General features: G+C 31.7%; 3 protein-coding genes across 3 annotated transcripts; 1 reads left to right on the top strand and 2 right to left on the bottom strand.

Moving 5' to 3' along the window:
• Positions 1–6317: 6317 nt before the first annotated feature.
• Positions 6318–9533, top strand: LOC118063097 (beta-fructofuranosidase, insoluble isoenzyme 1-like). Its single transcript, XM_035077020.2, has 6 exons — positions 6318–7248; positions 7348–8204; positions 8294–8452; positions 8623–8870; positions 8976–9066; positions 9172–9533. Exons 2-6 carry the CDS (start codon positions 7353–7355, stop codon positions 9364–9366), a joined length of 1545 nt encoding a protein of 514 aa, XP_034932911.2. The 5' UTR covers positions 6318–7248; positions 7348–7352; the 3' UTR covers positions 9367–9533.
• Positions 9534–14630: 5097 nt separating this feature from the next.
• LOC118063087 (ubiquitin-ribosomal protein eL40 fusion protein) lies at positions 14631–16876 on the bottom strand. The gene is made up of 5 exons (XM_035077008.2): positions 16702–16876; positions 16528–16614; positions 16325–16427; positions 14937–15003; positions 14631–14834 (listed from the first exon to the last, which is right to left on the bottom strand). The coding sequence occupies exons 1-5, from the start codon at positions 16802–16804 to the stop codon at positions 14808–14810; spliced, it is 387 nt and encodes a 128-aa protein (XP_034932899.1). The 5' UTR covers positions 16805–16876; the 3' UTR covers positions 14631–14807.
• Positions 16877–18952: 2076 nt separating this feature from the next.
• Positions 18953–22479, bottom strand: LOC118063081 (uncharacterized). Its single transcript, XM_035076996.2, has 5 exons — positions 22131–22479; positions 21811–22049; positions 21169–21281; positions 19564–19704; positions 18953–19457 (listed from the first exon to the last, which is right to left on the bottom strand). Exons 1-5 carry the CDS (start codon positions 22360–22362, stop codon positions 19202–19204), a joined length of 981 nt encoding a protein of 326 aa, XP_034932887.1. The 5' UTR covers positions 22363–22479; the 3' UTR covers positions 18953–19201.
• Between the last annotated feature and the right edge of the window lie 1495 nt (positions 22480–23974).

Below are 23974 nucleotides of genomic sequence, written 5' to 3'. Positions count from 1 at the left end.
AACCACAATGTAATATATATATGGGGATACGAGAAAATATTATTTTTTCTGGTAAAAATGGAATGGGAGTCGCCACCTAGTATTTTGGTCACTAGGAACCCTAACTGGTCTCAGAGATTGGGTACGGGGACTGGTTGCGTAAAGGGAAGGTATTAGCACCCCAAGTACGCCTTACCTAAGGTAAGCTGCATTGTTCTATTGTCTGATAAAAACTATGGCGTTTATTGTCCTGCTAGTCGTTGGTCTGTCTATGGTTCAAGAAAAATCCTCCTCAATAAGAAGTTCTTTTATCTTATCGGGTAAAAACTTAACCGTTCTAACGTCTATACCAAAAGATAATATTTAGGAATACGTTTTACGTATAAATTCGTAATCCCAAATACTAAAAGAAAACAAAAAGATTTTTTTAGAATTTTTGAAATCTTGGCCTAGTTCTCATGGCTTAAATAAACTGGTTATTCAAGCCGAAATGCATGCTAATACATATATTGTTTTGAAAATTTTCTTTGTTGTGTAAAAAATGATGTTATAATATTTATATCTATATATATTGGAGAGACTAAGCCGTATTTTAAAAACAAAAACAATTTTTGAAAATATTATTATTATTAATTCTTTTTTTTTTTTTGACGTAAATCGGGTATTTAAATACTGAGCTTGTATCCTTACGGTATAAAAATACAACCCAATATTATTCCACCTTAATAAAAAATGCAGAAAAATCAACAACATTTTTAGGTATTTTTTTTCTAGAAAGTTTTTTGAAAGCAAAAAACATTTTTTATTTGGAAAATCTTTGATATTTTTACGAAAACCGGGTATTTTTAACACTGGTTTGATATCTTTACAGTATAAAAATACCAACCAACATTAACCCAATTTGACAAAAATATTCAGGGAAATCAACAATATTTTTTTTAAGATTTTTCGAAATATTTTTTTTTAAAAAAAAAAATATATACACAATATACACACATATATATATATTAATATACTATAATTAATAATATATTTATAATAAAAATTCGGGTTGGGCCGGCCCAAATGAATGGGCCGAACCCAACCCAGCCGGAATCGGGCCGATCTCGGCCCGCAAGGTGGATGGGCCGATCTCGGCCCAAACAAAAAAACTTCTCTTCGGATTGGGCCAGACTCGGTCTGGCCCAAAAAAAAAACTAATAACAAAACTGGGCCGGAAACCCGGCCCAGTATAAGAACCCAACGGGGAAGGGAATTATTTTCCCTTCCCCTAACTCCTGCATGCAGAACGATTCTGCATGCAGGAGGTAAAAAAACAATAAGGGGCAAAATGAAAGGTGCAGGGGGGAAGAATACCTGGCGGAGGCGATGCTGTTGGTCGAGCGTCCGTGTTGGTGGTGCTGCAGCGGAGGTTGGTGGTTCAACGCGACGGTTCCCAACAGTCCGGTGCCTCTCGGGTTGTGCTTGGTTTTTCCTGTCCACTAAGCTTTCCCAACGGCTTCAGTCTTCTGCCCCCCTTCTCTCAGTTTCGTTTCCTTGAGTATTAGGTGTTTATTGCCTTAGGTCCCCTGTTTCTCTCTCCTTCAGTCTCTCTCTCTCTTGGTCTTCGGTTTTTTCTTCCTCTCTCCTCCCTCGGTTTGTTTTGTTCTTTTGTTATTTTTCGTTTGTTGCTTCTCTTCCTTCTCTCCCCCTCCGTTCTCTCTCCTCTCACTTCTGCTTTTATAGGCGGGCAAAGGGAGCGGGGCTGTATGGGCTGAGCAGGGCAGCGTGGGGAGCATGACAACGGGTTGAGCAGGGCATCGTGGGGAGCAGGGCAGCGTGGGTTGAGCAGGCCTGCGTGGGGAACATGACAGCGCCGAATGATTAAACAAACTTTCTTCCCATGCTGCACGTTCGGGGAGGAAGAAGAAAGGGAAACAGTGTCGTTCAAAACGGCACTGTTCGGTCCTTCTTTTTTTTTTCTTTTTTTTTTTTATGTATGAAACTGCGTCGTTTCGGAGAAAACGCGCCGTTTCATTTAAAAATGGCGCCAGAACGCGCCCAATTTCGAATTTAGCCCTCAATCATCTTTGTTCATTTCAATTGAGTCTCTGCCAATTTCGGTCCTCGCCCCCATAGTTGGCCGCGTTTTTCACCTTGGTCCTTGGCCTCTGATTTATGCAATTAAGCCCTCAATTGATCAATAAACTTCCAATTTCTTCAATTACGCCCCTGAATCAATTCAAAACAGCCCCCTATATTTACCCGCTTTTTCCAAATTGGTCCCTGGTTTCGGATTTTCACAATTAAACCCCTAATTGGCCATTAAACTTCAATATTTATGCAATTAAGCCCCTGATTTGACCCAATAAATTCCTAAAAAATATATTTTGGCCCCAGAACTTAAATTTCTTCTAATTAAAGCCCAAATTGACTTAAAAATCGATTTTTCTTGCAATCAAATCCTCTATAAATTCAAATAAAAATCCAATTAAGTCCATAAACATCCAAATTTGGGCTTTTCTCCTCCAAAAATTCAAATTTTCCTTCTCAACAAGGCTCTCATCCTTCAAGAATATATTGTCAAAAATCCATCTTTGTATTTTTAACCTCCTTGACCGATTTTTCTGACCATTTGCTGAGCGCTTCTGCCTCCTGTTATTTTTCTAACCTCCTTCGGCTATTTATTTTATTTCAATTATGAGGACCCAAAAATGGGTTACAACACATTTATCTCAATAACAAATTAAAAAGAGAGAGAGAGAGAGAGAGAGAGAGTTAAATGATCCTATATTAAGAGTTAAATTGACAAAATGAGAGTGCCATAGTAAATGCAAAGGACCCACATGCTCTAAGACTTTACAAATGATTAAGTTGTAATGTCCAAGGGTCATTAATGGCTACATATCAAAAAAAATATTTCTGTAAATAGCTAAATTGGTCAAACCTTCACATAGCTTAAAATCATTTAAGAATTAATAAACATACTTTCTCAATTTTAGTTTCGATTCCCTTTTGTTTTGCATTGGTTACTCTTTTTAAAGAAGAAAAAAGCATATAGACCACTAGTTTTTATTTAAATTTAAAAACTAAATTTTTAGATGAAGAATTCTTCTTATCTCCCTCATTCTCTTATCTTCTACACCTTTCTCATTTTATCTTCTCCTTTTTTTTCCCAACCTTATCGCTTATCCATTAGTTGTTATTATATCATTTTATTTCAAAATTTAAAATTAAATCTATTAAAAAATAAAAATAATTAATTAATTTGAAGATTATTTAAATCGAGGGTATTTACAATTATATGAAAAATATAGTCGAAAGTAAAACAAATATTGGATTTCAAATATAACTTTAAAGAAGGCTTCGCCGATTTAGCCTTTACATGACAAGTTTATTTGTAAAATAAAAGCAAGAAAAAATATATATTTTAACTACTATTTTTTTATAACCACGTTGATGATATTAAAAGAAAACTATGATTGCTAGAGAAGTCATTGTAACCTTACACTCGTAACACTATTCAATAGAATAGTATTTTAAAAATAAAAAATAAATTGTCTTTTTATCATAAAAATTTTGAATTAAAGATTGGGGACAAAATAATCTTTTCACTACAACATAATTGTTATTTTTAAATTATGTGGGGGTAGAAAAATCTTTTAAAACTTTTTTTTGCATGGTATAATGCCTAGATTATCTTTAAAATAAAATCAAGCTTAAATCCAAGGATTTTTTAAGTCCTTTCAATTTTTACAGTGTAGTCAAATTTCTCAATTGTTCTTAAAAGCAAAATCAATAAAACTATCTTCTAGGGGCATTTTCATCCTAGTTTTATGGCTAATATCAAGTTAGCTCAAGTACATTTTTTGTATTTTACTAAATATTAAATATTATTAAAAAAAAACATGTTAGCATATATGTGACACGCACCAACAAGTTGACAGCTCTCGTGCTTTTTGGGCAATATGTGCAAGGTCGTCTAGTGATCAAATAGCATCTTCCAGCACAGCATTTGATTTATCTCGACATCGTCTCCACAATGAAGCAGTACGTGTATCCAAACATTGCCTAGTTTAGCCCTCGGTGACCTTTTCTTTCCCCTTCTTTTATCTCTCCCCTTGATTTATTTGCTACACTTAAAAACATTTAAAGAAGCCCTTTAGTTTTTTATTCTTTTAGATTTGGTCCCTATTTTTTTTATTAGTATTTGTTTTATTTGAAATAATTTATACAATTGAAGAAAAAAAATCAGTCTCACCCCACTTTAACTTTTAAATTTGGTCATCATTCTTTTAATTGTTATTTGTTTTATTTGAGATATATTATTAAATTGATTTTGTTTTACAATTCCATCCTCCTTAAGTTTTCTTCCCCTAACAAATTTGGTTTTCATTCTTTTTTATTACTATTTTTTTTACTATGGTAAGTTTTTAAATTTATTTTTTTATTTCATCCTTCAATATTAAATTGGCTGAAATTAGGCTTCTTGATTGAGTTTGGATCTAGAATTTTATGAGTTGCTTGTTTTAGATATTAACTTAAGTTTAGGAGGTTCATCCAGGTTTGCTTGTTTTTTTTCTTTTTAAACTCATGTTTTTTTAGTTTTTATCTTTTAAAATTTATTCAATTGAAGATTGAGCTCCATTATTTTTATTTTTGATAGAATTTTTCACTAATTTTTAAAATGACATGGGTTATCTTAGTTCTTTTTTTTTTTGTAGTTCTTTCTTGAATTTATTGGAAAATTGTTTAAATTGATAATAAAAAAAAAATTTGATTTCATTCTTTAATATTATTAGATTTGTTGGAAATTAATTTTATTTTTCAATTTTATTCTTCAAGGTTATGCTACATAATTTTCTTTAATTTCCTTTATATTTTTTTATCTCAATCTCATGATCACTTAGACCATGAGTTTGATGAATTAGCCTGGATTTTCTTGGTTGTTTTTTTTTTTATTGCTTTTTTTTTTAATTTAATTGTCATGTCTTGTCCTTCAATATTGGGTTATTTTAGAATTATACTTCGTAATTATTTCTGATTTGTTTTCTATTAGGTTATCTCATTTGCATGATTTGGTTCGTAAAGTTTAGTTTGCTTACCTGGTTTGCTAGAACTTTTTTTTTATCTTTTTTATTATTATTATTATTATTTCAATATTATCATTTTATATTAGATTTTTTTTGCAATTAAACTCATGTTTATCATACTCATTTAGGTTGGCATATATTGTTTTTTCTTTCTTTTTTTTCAATTGATTAGTTGGAATCTCATTTAGGTTGGAATCCCATGATTCTCGCCTTTTTTTTTTGAACTTTTTTAAAATATTTTTTTTAATCGGATAAAAAAATGTTAGGAAACATGATACAGCACAGGTCAATAGATTAATAATCCCTATATTTGCAATCCAAATAAATAACAAAGCAAGTACAGATATTTAAATATTTGAATCTTTCAAATATCAATTTAAAATTCAAAACCTTCCAAAGTCAACCAGCAAATCCACAAACTAATATTTGTAAAGGTCAGCATCATCTAGTTGGAGACTTCTTATCCTTTTCAGTCTCTAATAAGAGCCTAGAAAACCTCTATATACATCCACTCCCCAAGCACTTAAACTCTCATTCTTAGCTCTTTCGATATTATTCATTGCAAAAAAAAACTTCTTTTCTTTCTCTGTTCTCTCTCTTTGTGATACCTGGTTTTCTCTCGTGGATGATAATCAAATATCAATGATGGTTATGCCACACACTCTCCCAGTTCTTGCTCTGTTTGCTTTGCTTTTTGTGCCAAGTAACAATGGAGCCGAGGCTTCTCATAAGATTTATTCTCGGTATCAGACTCTTAGTGTTGAGAACGTGAACCAAGTCCATAGAACTGGGTATCACTTTCAGCCTCCAAGGAACTGGATCAACGGTACATGTGCATCTCCTTGTCTTTCTTTCTTTCTCCCATGCAATGCAAATAGTACTATCTATAATATATTTCTTAAAAAATATAATATAATATACGTTGCCTTTTTAATCTTCTAGGGTATGACCTTTTTGTTTTGTTTGTCTTTGATTCTTAAGGGTAGTAGGGCTCCATCTCGATTCAGTTCTTCTTCCTAAGAAGATGCTATTAATTTGACATTCTTTCTTCCTTTCTCTTTGCCTGCATCGTGCTTACATAGTCCAACTCCACAAGCGCTTGTTCTAATTAAGAGAGATATCACTTTAATTGTTAGTCAAGATTATTTCAAATTTACTTATTACTTTATACTCGCATATTTTGCAGCTATTAAGATGTTCTTTTTGGTCTTCAAGAATATATTGCTATCAGTCTATTTAATTCTCGTCTCCTGTTTTTCTCTTTTATATCTGTCATGTTATTGTTAATTCATTGATTATATATATAATTTCATCGAAAAATATATGGTTTTGAGGTTGGGATTCCATGTATATAATTTCATCGAAAATAGTCTTATAGTAACATATTAACCGTGGCCATAAGTTAAATTTGTACACGACAATATGCGGGTTAGTGAGGTTTTGGACAAACAGGAAAAGAGCACATGTCTTCAGATTTTCTACACAATTAACCTTTAAAACTCCGAAAAGGTGGCACCGAAGGGTGCTTGGATGCGTGGAAGTCTTTCTTGTCCATTCAGCATCCTACAGCCGTGCAAATAGTGGGCTATCGGTGGTGCTAATCCTTACAAGGACCACTTTTTTTTTTTTTACTTTTTTCTTCTTTGCAAGTTGACGTGCTGGTTTGTGATCCTTTCCCTGTTGACATTGAGGCAGTTTCTTGGTTACTCTTTAAATAACACTAGTGCTCATATATATACTTGAAAAGGGTTGAACAGACTTCATGGTGTTGGTTTTCTCTTTAAAAATAGAAGGAAAGATTCAACAAGAACTGGTTTCGACTGGGGCATATGCTGTTAAATAATTATTATGAAGAAAAGTAGGGGATCTGGCGGGATAATCCTATATTGATCATTTCCAGGACAGATTGTGGCCAGCACAATATATATTAATAGTTTCAATGGCATCACATGAGGTTTTGATGTTTTTGTTTGTCTTGAAAAAAGGTTGTACCATTTACTTGCTGGGAACATTCCTCCCGAGCTCTGTTCAGCTATTGTGTCAAATATTTATGCATTTATTCATTTTTGAGTGAAAATTGGCTTCAACACTGATGGCTAACTTTTGTTTTCTTCTTCTTTTATCCTTTTTGGTCCATGATGCTCTTGGGTGCTGCTCAAATTGATTGGAATAAATTTATCAACAATAGATCCAAATGGTAAGCCATTCCAACAAGAACATGATCAGTTTCATGGCCTCCAGTTTTTTAATCAATCCTGATTTTGATTGTTTTATGTGTGCTGATATGTATGAGCAGCGCCTATGTACTACAAGGGGCTTTACCATCTCTTCTACCAATACAACCCCGAAGGTGCAGTGTGGGGTAACATTGTTTGGGCTCATTCAGTTTCGAAGGATTTGATCAATTGGGAATCCCTTGAGCCTGCAATCTACCCTTCTAAATGGTTTGATAATTATGGATGTTGGTCTGGTTCAGCGACGGTCCTTCCAAATGGCGAGCCTGTGATATTATACACGGGTATTGTGGATAAAAATAACAGGCAGATTCAAAATTATGCAGTACCCGCAAACTTGTCGGATCCATATCTTCGTGAATGGGTTAAGCCTGATGATAATCCGATAGTGAACCCGGATGCTAGCGTAAATGGTAGTGCATTCCGTGATCCGACCACTGCTTGGTTGGCTGATGGGCATTGGAGGATTTTGATAGGCAGCAGGAGGAAAAATAGAGGGGTTGCATATTTGTACAGGAGTAAAGATTTTAAGAAATGGGTCAAGGCTAAGCATCCATTACATTCAGTTCAGGGTACAGGTATGTGGGAATGCCCAGATTTTTTCCCCGTTTCATTGTCCGGCAAAAACGGGTTGGATCCTTCAGTTATGGGACAAAATGTGAAACATGTATTGAAGGTTAGCCTAGATATGACAAGATACGAGTACTATACAATGGGTACTTACAATAAGAAGAAGGACAAGTATTTTCCTGATGAGGGCTTAGTTGATGGTTGGGCTGGTCTTAGGTTAGATTATGGAAACTTTTATGCTTCTAAGACGTTCTTTGACCCAAGCACAAATAGAAGGGTTTTATGGGGTTGGGCTAATGAGTCTGATGATCCTCAGAAAGATAAGGACAAAGGGTGGGCAGGAATTCAGGTAATACTTGGTGGAATTTATCATTACTTTTTAAAAGTCATTTTTATTGGTTAATAACACTTTATGTTTTCTTTATTGCATTGTTGTAGTTGATTCCAAGGAAGGTGTGGCTAGATCCAAGTGGAAAGCAATTGCTACAGTGGCCTGTTGCAGAGTTAGAGAAATTAAGAGGGCACAATGTTCAACTGCGCAATCAAAAGCTCAACCAAGGCAATCATGTTGAAGTTAAAGTCATCACTGCTGCTCAGGTTTGTTCTCTTTCTTTTTCTTCTAAAAAACACTAAACATTTAAGTCCAAGAAACAATTACTTAAAAAATATATCAAGTCAATATTTTTTAAGCAATTGTTTCTTACATTGAATGGTAGTGAAGTTAAGCTAAGATTTTCCTGATTAATTGCTCTTCATGTATTTTACAGGCTGATGTTGATGTAACCTTTTCTTTCCCAAGCTTGGACAAAGCTGAGCCTTTTGATCCAAAATGGGCTAAGCTTGATGCACTTGATGTATGTGATCAAAAGGGTTCCAAAGATCCTGGTGGACTTGGGCCATTTGGACTCTTGACATTAGCTTCAAAAAATCTTGAAGAATTCACTCCTGTCTTCTTTAGAGTATTTAAAGCAGCAGCAGACAAGCATAAAGTTCTTTTGTGCTCTGATGCAAGGAGGTTTGTGTTATGGCTTCTCTTCTCTTCTCTAGACATATGTTCTTATCCTAATTTTGTTATCAACCTCTACTAAACATGGTCTGTATACATGGCTTCTTTAAACAGCTCTTCCTTAGGTAAAGGACTGTATAAACCATCTTTTGCTGGATTTGTTGATGTTGATTTGACCGGCAAGAAACTTTCGCTCAGAAGTTTGGTATGGTCCTTTCATTATCTGAGTCTGAAACAATACTTGCTCTTGTTATGTTCTCATTTACTTAACTATCTTAACATACTTTTGGTTATTGCTCTTTCTTTCCAGATTGATCACTCTGTTGTAGAGAGTTTTGGAGTTGGAGGAAGAATTGCCATCTCATCTAGGGTTTATCCAACTATTGCAGTCTCTGAAAAGGCTCACTTGTATGTGTTCAACAATGGCAGCGAGACCATCACAGTAGAGAATCTTAATGCTTGGAGCATGAACACACCTGTCATGAATGTTCCTATAAAGAGTTGAAAGGGGGGAAGAATACGCTCAATGAATAATAATAATAATAACAAGGAAACGAGCTAAGAAACACTAATCGTTATTTTGGGTACGTAGGATAGTTATTTGAAAACTACAATGCTGGGACTATGTAGTAACACTGCAAAAAACAATCCAATCCTACATGTTCCTATGCAATTCTCTTCTCATGTATATAAATAATATTTCTTTTTTCTTCACAATCAATTTTTAATTAATATTTTCTTTGATATTTCTTGAACAAACATATTTCTATGACAACAACGTATACTTTCTCAAGGATCCTTTCTTGTATTATGTTAGATATTTAAAAAAAAAATCAGTTCAAGTCTCAAAAGAATATTGAAAATAAACGAGATGTTATGCTAAACCTTCATTTTACTGAGCCCACGTCCTTCTCTCAATATGTTACACTTCTTCTATGTTTGGATTTTAAGCTCACACCAGTCTTTTTTGCTTCATGCAAAGAGTTTCTTCTTATTATAGTTATATATTCTCAATAATTAACTAAGAAAAACTTGGGATCACACCCCTAACAATGGAAGAATGTCTGCTCACACTTCCTAAAATCCAAGAACACCTTAGTTAGTCATCAAGTCACCACACAAGACCACCATAACTTCTCCACCTATTTCCATATACTAATTATATAAGTTGTATATTAAAGATGCAGCCCAGTTAGATATTATTTTATTTAGTCACCATTTACATAAGCACCCTAACTCCATACCTTTTTCACGAAGGTAAATTTATTTGCGAGGATAGCAAGTTACAAATTATATCTTAGTAGGTTATATAAGTATTTTGTTTCTATAACTATGATATTTATAAATGGAGTAGTTAATAAATGAGATAATTAATGGTAGATTTGATTTATTTTTTTTTTTTTTTAATAATGACCATCGAAGCTAGAAGCTAGAACTCATTGAACACCATGGTGTTAAGATTGTGTAGTACACCACAAGGAATAATCCAACCCTTCTTGTTCATGTTTAATTCTTAGGTGTATAAATAATATTCATTTTATTTTCAATAAATATTCTCATATCTTTCTTGAAAAATATATTTCTACAAATAAAATATAATATTTTTATAAAAATATTTACTAATAATTTTTTTAGATGATCTATACTTGTCAGGATCCTTTCATACATCATGTTAGATATAAAAATATTCAATATAAGTCTCATAGGAATATTGAAAAAATCATGAAATAAAAGATATCCAAATGAATGGAGAGTAAAAAACAAAGAATGAATTCTATTTTCACTTTAATGTTTGGAGCATGAACAATATGCTTGCGATGAATGTTCATATAAAGAGCTAAGAAGGGAGAGTCCACTTATTATTAATAATAATAAGAAGAAGAAGAAGAAGAAGAAAAAGAAGAAGAGATAAGAAACACTAATCATTATTTTGAGTATGATAGTTATTTGAACAATGCAGCGTTGGGACTAACTGCAAAAAATAACTCAATCCTACTTGTTTCTATGTAATTTTCATGTGTATAAATAATATTCATTTTCATTTTTCTTTGTAATCAATCTTTTTTTATTTCTGATTAATATTTTCTTAGATATTTCATGAAAAAATATAATATCTTGTAGAAGTATTTACTAATAATTTTTTAGATAACCTATACTTGCTCAAGAATCCTTTCATATATTATATTAGATGTTAAAAAACAGTTAGTTCAAGACTCAAAGGAATATTGAAAAAAACAATCACTAAATGGAAGAAAATTGAATAAATGGAAAGGAAAAAACAAAGAATGAGTTCCATTTTCACTTTCAAAAAAATTATAAAATAGATCTATTTCATAAAATTTTCATTTAGATAGGAATCAAGAAAATTTAAAAATCAAGAGAATTTAAATATTCATTTATATAAATATCATCATCTACATTTAGAAAATCGTCTATTTTGGAAGAATATTGTATATTTTAGGAGTTGATCTTTAGGAGAAGTTAATACTTTATATCCATCGCACTTCATTTAATATCCTTATATTATACTTGGTCAACATTTCTCATGCATTTCTAGAACCCAAAATTCTTGAAGAATCTTTTCAAGAATTCACTCATCTCAATAACAAAAAAAAAAAAAAATTTGAATGATTAAGAGTTAAATTAGCTAAAGGAATTGATATAATTGCAAAGAGTGGGACGGGTCTGGGCATTAGGCCCAACTGGCTCAAATTGTGTTTGCTAAAAGTGTGCTTGGCAAAACACACCCTTATACCTTGACCATAATTTTTATGCTCATTCTAATTTAATATTTGACCAAACGAACCCCTTTTCGATAACAAAAAATTTCAAAAATATTTGGGAGCCTTCGTTGATTTATTTGTGGGCCCCTTGCACTTTGTTTTTTTTTTCCTTTGTGTTTGTATTTTTTGTAAATGTGCTCAATCTGTGGACTATTACTGTTAAATGCAAATATGTCGTGCAATGTTTTTTTTACTTCCATCTAAAAAGGGCAAATAATAATAAAGGATAAACAAAAAAAAGGACAGAAATTTTGTTCTTCAAATTCATTTTTTACGAAAATATTCATTGACGCTAGAGTCAAAGGTATCGTATTTTTCAGATTTGTGTGATATTTACCAGCACCAGAGTCGGAAATATTCGTAGGAATTGTTCACTGACGCTAGAGTCAGGAACATAAAAGGAATAATAAAAAAAGGAAAAATGAAGAACAAATTCTTAGCAATTTTAGACAAAACCAGCAATGCAGCCTGCCTTAAGTAAGGCGCTTAAGGGGTAATAGCATCTTTTTTTTTGCGTAACCAGTCCCGTACTATAGAATCTCTGTTGACCAATTAAGATTTCTAGTAACCATAATACTAGGTGACGACTCCTAGAACAAGATATTTTTCCTTAAAAAAACAAGATACCAGATATTTGTTCTTTTTCTAATCGAGACTATTTTTTTAATATGATGCCACGATTTCCGGGTGTGATAGTGAATATCTCATATTATGGTGTTTATTAGTGATGGTATAACATATATTTACATACTAATGAAAATCTTTGTGTTGGAGCTTTTTATCTATTATTTTTTTAGTCTTATCCCTATTTTTAATTGAATGTTTTTGTTTAGTTTGACTATTTGTTTATATTTTCTCGTACTTATTTATATTCTACCTTTCTAGATTTAATTTTTCAAGGAATTTCATTACAAATATTTCAAAAGATTCTTTCTAATATAAGGTTCTTCAAATAATAGAATATCTTATATTGGATAAATCTTTAACCCTGCCTTTCTTATTAAGACTATAGAATATTCTTGTGAATAATGGTCAATATCAAATATATAAAAGGTGAGGATAGACTATCCTAATATATTTGCTCAAGAAAAACTTGAGAAAATCCTATGGTTAGAAATAATATATTATAAATAGAAATAATATAGATGGTATTGTCTATAATGATAGAGAAATATAGTATTGTCTATAATGATAGAGAAATAAAAAGTTTTTTACAACCCTTTTTTTATTCATTTATCTTTGATGGGAGACTCTCTTGATACAATAAAGCAATGATCTCATTGTCATTGAAGCCACAAAAATTTCTCTAAATTGATCCTTTATAATGACAAGCTTCAATTAAATTATAGGAATTGCAAAAAAAAAAAAAAATCATACATGTATTCTTATTAGCATCAATTTTGTTATTTTGAAGAAATCAACCAATGTTTTTTAACTTATTAGTTCTAATGAAGTAAGCTAAAAAGAATAAGAAATAGAACCATTTTATTCAGTTTATATATTATGATATGATTATACTACATCAATCCATTGGGCATGCATGGATGATGAAATTGTATTCAATTTCAAGAATTTTTTGCAAATATGAAATGCATGGATACAAACTTTAAATGAAAAAAAAAAATTCAAGTAATATAGCAAAAAATCTTATAGAGGTTCAATTCTAGATTATAATGTACACTAGTTACCTTTACCATTTTGTATAAATTAAGAAAAATAAAAAGAGATGGTTATTTTAATGTTCATCACCTTTCAAAATATTACTAATTGTAATAATTTTTTTTTTTTACCTTAGGTGTTTTCTGTTTTTTTTTATTTATTTATTTTTCTAATTTTATTGTTTAATATTTGCTTTATTAAAGATTGAACTTCATAATTTATTATAGTTTCTATCAAAATTTTATGACCCGTGTCATGGGTTTAACGGGTATACTTAATTGATAGAGTTTTTTTAAAAAAATTTAAAAGGCTTATTTTTTTCAATTTCATCCTTCAACATTGAATTAATTATAAATTAAGTTTCATGATTTATTTTAATTTGTTTTCTATAAAGTTATATTAATCTCATAAATTGGATCATGAGTTTTATGAATTAACTGAAATAGACTCAAGTTGTATTTTATTGTTAAGATTGAGGTTTTTTTTTTTTTTTTGATTTCATCATTGAAATTGAGATATATATTTTAGTTTAATGGAAATTAATATCTATAATTTATTTCAATTTGTGTTTGGTATCTAAGTTATCTTGCATTAATTTTTTATGTTTTATGTTTTTTTAATTGAATTGTTTAATTTTATCCTTTAACATTAAACAAATTAAATATTAAAATTTATAATTTATTTTATTTAAATTTATTTTTATGTCACTACCCGAACCATAAACTTTACAAATTAACTTCCATTAACTAAAATTATTTTATTTTAATTAAATTTTTTTATTTCATCTTAACTTTTTTTTAATTTCATCCTTAAATATATTATTATTTTAATATTAGAAAAATCATGAAATTTTTAAAATTAAACTTATTATCTAAAACTTGCCAAATCTTCTAAATCTAATTATAACCTTCATACAATTCAAATTTTTTTTCAACTAGAAAAACATTATATATATACTGAAAATTATATTTCTATAATATTTTTTAATGATAGAAAATTTTATTAGAGCCGTGCAGTAATCCAGTATGTTATTATACTTGTATAGATTTTGTAGAGGGACGCATTTCACTAGTTGGTGGTCAGGTAGTGCGTAAGGCAGCTCGTAAGGCTCGTAATCTCGAGGTTCTGTTCTAATCTCATCCATGCAACATTTTTTTTACACTCAATAAAAGTTTTAAGATTTATAGCATACACTAAATATGCAGTTAAAAATCAAAGTCCTTGGAAATGGTTTGCTTCCTAACATGTGTTTTAGAGAGAGAAGGGAAAATCACATAAAAAATAGATCACAATCACATAAAACACCACATACGATTAAGACGAGGGAAAAATCAGAAAACAGAATATATTGTAAATATCAAAATAAAGACAGCAAAATCTTAATAATATTCATGTAGATTAATCACAGGTTGTCTTTGTAAATCCAGATTCCACAACAACGACAAAAACAAGTCCAAAATCTCACTCTCGAGTTCATCTCAGGCACAAATGCAGCAATGATCCTTTACTTGATCTTCTTCTTGGGCCTCAACTGCAGAAAGTAGAAACACAGGGTTTCCAGAACATGAGATTCTACATAGTGGAAAATAAAATAAAAACATAGGCTAAATTTAACATTAAAAAAAAAAAAAACCTGATTGCTATGACCGCACTTCTTCTTCCTACAGTTGACAGCCCTGGGATGCAGACGAGCGTAGCACCTGGTGAAAAAAAAAAAAGGATCAATTAGCATGCACACCACTGCTGGCGAGGCGCAACTAATACAGCTAATTTAACATTAATCTGTTCTGAGAGCAAATTGAGCAGATAAACAAACAATTCCATATCATACCCCCGTAGAAGAACAGAACAGACAGGCAACAATAGCTGGCAAAGAAAATTTCATCCAAATACAAAATGCATTTCAGTTGCAGCACTCAGTTTGGAATTTCAAAACACAACTGCCAAGTGACAGCTCTCTAAAGGCATTTCATGTTTACCCATATGATAAACTCAAACATGCGAGTTCTGAACTATACTTTTTCATCTCATCATGATAGCAGATGTGATGACTGAGAGGTTTTGAAAATGAAGCAAAAAATGAAATTGAAGACCAAAGAATTAGAGGAAGAAAATTGAAGGTTAGATAACTGTCCATGACAGTACATAGGTCAATCTCCCTCCCTTGTGCACCGGTATATGATACAATATACATGTACATATATAAAATTATGAGCCACCCAAGGAAATCAACTGCGGGTAAATGACCCAGTGTATCAGGAATATAAAATGGAAAAGGAAATCAATATCGGGACTAGGATGCTATCTATTAAACCTGACACAGTAAAAGAGAGTTCAACTAAGTCCCTCTAATGACACCAAAAAGAGAAATGATTATGATTAATGGAACATAATATAAAACAAGCAATCTGCTTTTCAAACGGGACGTGGCATGACTATGAAAAGAAGTTCAGAATAAAGAATACAACTATTTTCTCCAGAAACAAATATATGATATGAGATCTATTTTCACAGTATCATAACAACACATTTACTAGAGAAGTGTAAAGAAATTGCATTATCCATAAAAAGAAAAAACAACATATTTAATCTACACAGAAGAACAAAATGTACCAACCATGAAAATCAACTGGCCGTATATCAATACCAGCTGATAAAGTTGAAGAATGGAAATCAATATCGGGAACTTATATAACCTCTAATGCACTCTTAACAGCAGTACAGGCTAAGTTAAGTCCCATAGAAATAACAATACCTCAAAACAAACAAGACACACAAACACACATATTTTTAAATCCCAAACATTCAAACATCACAAGCACATCTTAGGCATACTGAATTCATATTTTGCAATCTACTGTGATTAGAAGCTAAACTAAATATTAAAAGGGCTCTTATCTCTTTCATTGCTTATATTTTAAGATTAAAGAAAACTATGATGCAAAAACAGTCAGACAACACTTTGCAAAAGAAGCGTAAACCAAGACATTAAACTTAATGGGAAAAAACCAAACAGCGTACTTGCGGCAAATCATCTTCTCTTGATTGTATTTGCGCGCCAAGGCCATCAAAGAAGGCTCGATAATTCCTCCTCTAAGCCTCAACACTAAATGAAGTGTTGATTCTGAATGAAAACACAAACCAAAATAAATTAATTATCATTTCATGAAAAAGCCAACTTCACAAATCAGACTAACAATCAATTCAAAAAAAGAGAAAGCAACCTTTTTGAATATTGTAATCAGCCAAAGTTCTGCCATCTTCCAGCTGCTTTCCAGCAAAAATCAACCTTTGCTGGTCCGGTGGAATCCCTTTTCCAACAAAAAAACTTACATTTTTACATTTACAGTTTTGAAAGAGTCGGAGATTATAAGGGGGGAAAGGGGGTCAAGATGTACCTTCCTTGTCTTGAATTTTGGCCTTGACATTATCGATGGTATCACTGCTCTCAACCTCGAGGGTAATGGTCTTGCCCGTTAGGGTTTTCACAAAGATCTGCATCTTTACTTGCTCTCTATCTTCCACTCTTGAAAACGAGAACGGCTGTGTTGTTGGGTGTCATTAGGACTTTATAGCATGCTCAGCTAGGGTTTTCGTTTGGGGAGACTGACGGCAAGAAGACTTCAACATGGTTATGGGCCATATGGACCTTTTCACACTGATTCGGTTTCTAGCAAGTCCATGTAGAGGTCTCAAATTCGAAAGCCCAACAGAACTTGTGTTAGTTGCCTCTACTTGTAGCCGCAGGTGGCAAGGGTATTCATGAATTGAGCCTTTATTATATTTATATTCTATCCATTCAAGTATTATATATATATATATATATATATATATATATATATAAACTTCCGATTTAAATCCATTTGAATATAAATATTGATCAACGATTTTCAATCACTTTTGCAAGGTTGGAAGAAAGGAACAGAGGGAGGCGAACGACGACCAGCCTCAAGAAGGGTTGTTTGCAGTGATGAGTCCAGCAGGTATGCCGGCAGCACTGTCTGTGACCTTGGCTAAGGCCAGGAAGGACCCTTCATTGGAAAAGACAATAATAAGGGTGGAGATGAACTCAGTCAAGGCTTCCTTCGAGGCGCCGGGCTTAGTCAAAAAATAAATCAAATTAATAACATAAGAAATTTTATTAACATAAAGAGATTTTAATAAAATAATATTTTCCAAAATAGTTTTGCTGCCATGATTCTCCGATAGTTTTTTCTTCATAAAATAAACATTATAATATAGAAATTTCTTAAAAATAAATTGCTTCGATAGGATAAAAAGGTTTTAATTAAAAAATACATTTTTTATTTTTTATTTTGAATTATTTAGATTTTTTGAATATTTATTTAATCACCTTCAATTTTAATTAAATGAAATACATTGCTAAAAAAACTATATATTTTGGTTGAGAAAAAAAAAAGATTAATACAAAAAAAAGGATTATATTTAAAATAACTATATAAAATATAAATCAAAACAAATTATGAAACTTAATTTTTAATAAATTTAATGATAAAAAAATAAAACTGAAAAATAAATCAATTAAAAATAACTAAAAAAATAACTCTAATCAACTCGAGTTAATTTGATAAATCCATGATCCGAATCATGAGAAACATTACAATATAGAAATTTCTTAAGAATAAATTGCATTGATATAATAAAAAGGTTTTAATTAAAAAATTTATTTTTTTATTTTTTTATTTTTGAATCATTTAGAGTTTTTTGAATATTTATTTTAATCACCTTCAATTTTAATTAAATGAAATACATTGCTAAAAAAAACTATATATTTTGGTTGAGAAAAACAAAGATTAATACAAAAAAAAAATTATATTTAAGATAACCATATAAAATACAAATTAAAACAAATTATAAAACTTAATTTTTAATAAATCCAATGATAAATGGTTGAAATTAAAAAAAAAATCAATTAAAAAAAACTAAAAACATAATTCCAATCAACTTGAATTAACTTGATAAATCCGTGATCCGAGTCATGAAACCAAGATGGCAATTGAGATTAGATTGAAACCAATTATAAAATTCAATTATCAATCAAATCAATGTTAAAAGATAAAATTAGAAGAAAAAAAAATCAATTAAAAAAAACATAAAAAAAAAGAACTCAAATCAATCAAGGTTAACCAGTTAAACTCATTACTCGAGTTATAAGATTCGAGTTATAAGATGAATATAACCTTATAAAAAACACTAAGACAAATCACAAAGTCTAATTCTCAATCAATAGGGTATAATTAAAAAACAATTATCAAGAAACTAAGAAAAAAAAAACTCAAGATGTTAAACATGCAGTACAAAACATGAGTATCCGATAACTTTAATAAAAAAAATAAATTAAAAAAAATATAAAACTCAATTTTCAATAAATTTATTATTTAAAGATAAAATTAAAATTGAAAAATAAATAAAAAAATAAAGAAAAAAATATTATTCTAATAAATAATATTGTATAGTTAGCAGCCAAACAAGCATATGTCACATAGAGATATCACAGTTTAAATATGTCACATAGAGACAAGCATTCACACACACAAACACCTCCCAAGAAAATCGTCTACAAGTACATGAAGAGTGTTGTTAACTAAGAGGCATTAAATAGTAAAATAAAAAACAAAAACTCAAAAATTGGAAGCAAATATTACAGGGAATTTGCCTTCCGTTATGGTTGTTTTTATTAATCAGCTAACCATTCCAAAACATTTACTTGCGAAGAAAAGATCAATTATTCATATTGTTCAAGCATGACTAGAAAAAATCAACCTGTTGCATCACAGTGGAAAAAAACAGTACTATCCAAATGATCTGGAATACTGGTAATTTGATCATACTTTTGTAGCAATCAGACTTCAAAATCACAACTTAAAATCCATACGATTATGTCGAAAGGGAAGCCATCCTGGGAGTCACAATCTCAAGAAGTCCCTTTGGATTGTCCACATGAACCCAGTGCCCTGAGTTTGGAAGAACATGAAGCGAGAACTTCCCCTCGGATTCATCCCTGGTCCGGCTAGAAAGGCTTTCAAGTCGCTGAATTAAATCTGGATCCCAGCGGTCACTCTTCTCTGCAACTACTAGCCCTATCTCCATTCCTTTTGGTGGATGTTCCAGCAGAGACCAATACGAAGTCTCCCTGCAGAATTTTTATATTCACTATTTAGACCATCAATGTCATTATTTATATTCCACAAAGGAAGGCATTTAAATTTGATTGATTCGATAAAAAAATAGAGGCTGACCTGTAAGAGTTGAACATCTGGATAGCACCTTTGAGATCAAAGGCCCATGTCTCTTTCTCTCCAGATTTCTTGAGGTTGCTTCCAATCCATTCTGATAATGATTTTGAGAAACCAAGTTGAATCATGTGGTTTACAAGCCAGCTGAAACCATAATCATCCGGGGAAAAAATGAGTTAATTTACACCGTGAAAAAACTGGGAGCCACAGAGACACTGAACCTAAAGCATAATATACTCCTGTATCTGCTTGCTCATCCTTCTTGATTGATAGAAATGGATTTACTCTCCCAGGTGATGTTTTCTAATAGAAATTCCATTCCAAGAAATACCACAACTTGTGCATTTTATCCACAATTCATAAAAGACAAGGAGATTTTGGGTTTAGCTGAAAGCTTCAAGCAATACTTGACCATACAATTACATGCTAAATGTTCAACATTACATTGTCTAGGCTACAGAGTGGAGAAGGGAATTAAATAAACAGAAACAAAGTTTTTGCCTGGTCTTGATTCAATGTGACAGATGTGGAATGGAGCCTAATTAAATATAAAAAATAAAAGATAAGGATGGCAATGGATACTCACAGATTGGATTTCTAGTATATTCGCACTCATATCCAAAACAAATAGACACTCATCATACAAGAAATTTTAATATACATACTCAATTCATCAAGCTTCAAGCAATTGTTACCTGATTCTAATTTAGTAATCAATATATAATAAAAGAGTATTATATATATATAAAATACTAATGGGTATATTTCGGTTTGGGTTTGGATCAGATTTTGGGTTGAGTTTAATAATATTCATACCCTATCTATTAGTCATTGAGTAAAAATTTTAGATGTTCATACCCAATCCAAAATAATAACTGTCCAAAAAAACCCACTCACTGGGGTGAGTGAGTATCCATCTTATTTGAGTTAGATTGTCATCCCTAGAAGAAAGTATTAAATAAGAGAAAGTTCTCTCATCTTGTTGGGAGGATATCATCACATAATTATTTATGATTGTTTATGTTGTAGCAAGACCATTTCATTAACATGGAGGGAAGTGTCTAGTAATATTAAAAGGATTCCTCTTTGGATAATAGCTATTGTAACTGGAATTTCTGTGATTGGTATTTTCTTATACGGCAAACTTTGTATTTAAACATCTGTTCAATTGTTTGATGTCGTGAATCCTGCACTTCTACTGGAGTTCATATCCATATCAGAGATGAGGGCCCTTTATTAACAGATTCCATATGAATTTGAGCTCCAGAAAGTAGAGTAATTCCAGGCTTTAAATAATGGTCTATATCACATTAGTGAATACATTAGTGCAGCATGAGCACCTATTTATCTGCTCCAATTCCAGGGTTCTGTCTATGAAGAAGATTAAGAACTTTAATGTCCACCATAACTATAACGATTATCATATATGAGAACCAATCCTCATTTTGGAAATTGGATTACAAAATAGTAATCTAGTTCCAAAAACAACTGCCGATGCCTATATTTCTTAAATAAGGTGATACTTGGCCCACAAAATGCAGCTATCGTGCAAGTAAAACCAAAAACAAAAATAAAATGTCAGATCAATAACATGATAGAAAAATTTACCTTCGTGATGGGATTGGAGAGGGTAAACTATGCAGGGTCCTCAAAACTTTTTCAACTTCTCCATCACTATATTCAGGACTTACTTCTACAGGCACAGAATCCAGTACCCACAGCTGTTCTGCACAAGGAATTAAACATAAAAGCACAGAAATGACCTCATGCCCAAAAACAACAAGAATTTATCAAACAAACCCAGAAAGATTTATATACTTAATTGACCAGTATAAGACATACAGAACACAAATTCATCAGTAATGAAAGATGAAAATAACTACAAGAGCAGAAGTGAATGCCATCATTCAAAATCATTTCACATGATCAACTTAAACAGCAGATACGATAGCTAAAACAAACAGTGAAACTATATAATTCATCTCATTATTCAACATACACACACTTCATCTAACAACCCATGAAAACATCAAATCCCTTCAAGAATCAACATTGATTCAAGTTTTATTCCGATAAATAGCTTACAGTGCAGCCAATTATTGAGAAATCAATGCAAGAAAAAAAAAAGAAATAATCCGTCAATTCATTTCACAAGAATGACAAAACGCCCACTTCAATTTCCACAAGAGAAAGAAGACCACACCAGTTTGATAAAAAGATATTAATGAATCTTCCAATGAAAAAGAATACCTGTTTAGGAAAAGAAACAGAATGACCATAATCACCACGAGTGCAGCTCTCAGCAAATTGCAAAGCAACTTTGCCTCCCATAGAATGACCAATAACAACATCAGGCCATTCCCAACCTTTCTCTTTCACCAAATTAGCCACATCCATAGCCGCATTAAACATATTATGAGGTGGGTTTAATCCCTCTATATCAACAGATTTGCCATGGTTTCTCATATCCACAAGCACCATCCTCCACTCTATTGTAAATAACCAAATCAAAATCAAGAATCCAGAATATAGAAAAAGAACAAAGAAAGTAAGAGAGCGATGGAGTGTACCAGAAAGAGAGGAAGCGAGATTGCGAGAGAAAGAACGCCAGTTGCGACCAGAACCTAAGAGCCCGTGGAGAATGAAAGCTGTAGGCGCGTCAGGTTTGTTGGGTGAAGATTGGATTTCTTCGAAAGCTAGGGTTTGGAGAGTGCGGGTATTTTTGTAATGAAAAGGTGGAGTTCGAGAGTTGATGAATCCAGTTAAGAGGTTCAGACACTGTTTAGTCTTAAGAGTAGCCATCTTACCAGAGTGAGGTGAGGTCCGCCCTTTTCTTGGAGAGATAATTTTCTCCTCTCTTTCCAAGACTGTCAGTGAGGGACGGTGGCTTCTCCTCCTTGAACAAAGCAGAGAAGGATAAACGATGTCGTATCCTCTTAAAATTATTGGATTCGCATTAGAAACCGTTTGGTACAGTAGTTGTTTTTTTTTAATCAAACTACTGAGAAATAATAGTTTTGTTAGTCATATAGTTTTTTTTTTTACATTGCGTTCACATGTAGTTTTGTTCAAACCTTACTTTTATATAAACTAAAATAATATTTTATTTATTTATTTTACATGTACATTTTAAATTAAACATATATTTTTTTAAAATTGCAACTAAAAATGTTATTTTTACCTATTTTTTTTAAATTACAACCACTAAAACTATTATAATATTAAACACACACTAAATTGAGACTCCATTTATTCGAACAAAGAAGTTAAAAATATCTGAATTATTTGGATATGAAGGTGAAGATGGTATTTTTCACGATACTAGACTTAATGGTATAAAACAAATTAACAATTAAATAGGAATTATGCATCAATTTCAGATTTTATAAATTAGGGTTCTTGAAGGAAAATTTAGGGGAATGCAGAAATTGTTAGAATGAGATTAATTAAGCTAATAAAAGATGTTTTGAACATGAAAAACACACAAGATTGTTAAACAAAAATTAATGACTCAAAAGCTTGAGTGGTTGGCCATGTGAGGATGAAATGGAGGAGGAAAGGAATTCTGAAATTTGGGTTGATGAGCACTTATAGTATGTGTAGAATATAGACAATGAGTGAATGAGGTAAGAGAAATCAGCTAGAAAGAAAAAGAGAATCCATAGTCCCTTTAGACTAAGCTCGACCAAGAGCCAAATGGAGGGAAAGAAGAAGAATTATAGTGTGTTATGTATTTTTATGCATGAACCAGTTATAGTAGAAAACTCACTTAGAAAACACTGATGAATCCTAGATAGATTTGTCACTCTCATTCTAGGGGATATTTGGGTCTCAGAACAACACAATTGGGAAGCATCTCTAATAGAAATTGTAGCTTGAGATGTTAGCTTTCAAATAAATCCAACCTTGCTCGATTTGGAGCTCTAGATATAGGTAAATATGTGAAGGAAGGCTGAACTGTCGTCCCTACTGGCAAATTTAGTGAGAATTGATAAAATGGGAAATGTTATTTGCGATAGGGGCAGAAACCAATTTCCTTCCCACTAAAATTTTTGTAACATCGAATCTTGACATCGGAAGGGGGTAAACCACATTTGAAAATGAAATTGATGACGTGCATAATGATCTAAAACAATGAAACGTAAAGAGTAAATGTTGTTGTTGTTGCCTTGTTATTTGCAAAATGAAAATTGGACATGATTAATGTGATTTACTTATGAATTCAAAAGGAACCGTAAGGGGAGTACAACAACAACAACAACGGAGCGCAAATTGATCATCGGTGGCAAGTAGGTGTTTCACACCATACTCTCCTTAGTTAAAAGTGAAACTAGTACTCTATTTTATTTTAGAATTTAACACTTGCGAATAAAGTTAAAGAAAGGAAAGATATGATGAAACGAACATGGATTGA

This window comes from Populus alba, chromosome 16 (genome assembly GCF_005239225.2).
Source record: "Populus alba chromosome 16, ASM523922v2, whole genome shotgun sequence".
NCBI classification, from domain to species: Eukaryota; Viridiplantae; Streptophyta; class Magnoliopsida; order Malpighiales; family Salicaceae; genus Populus; species Populus alba.
Note: the sequence above shows the minus strand (reverse complement) of the source record. Positions and strands in the feature narration are given on the sequence as shown.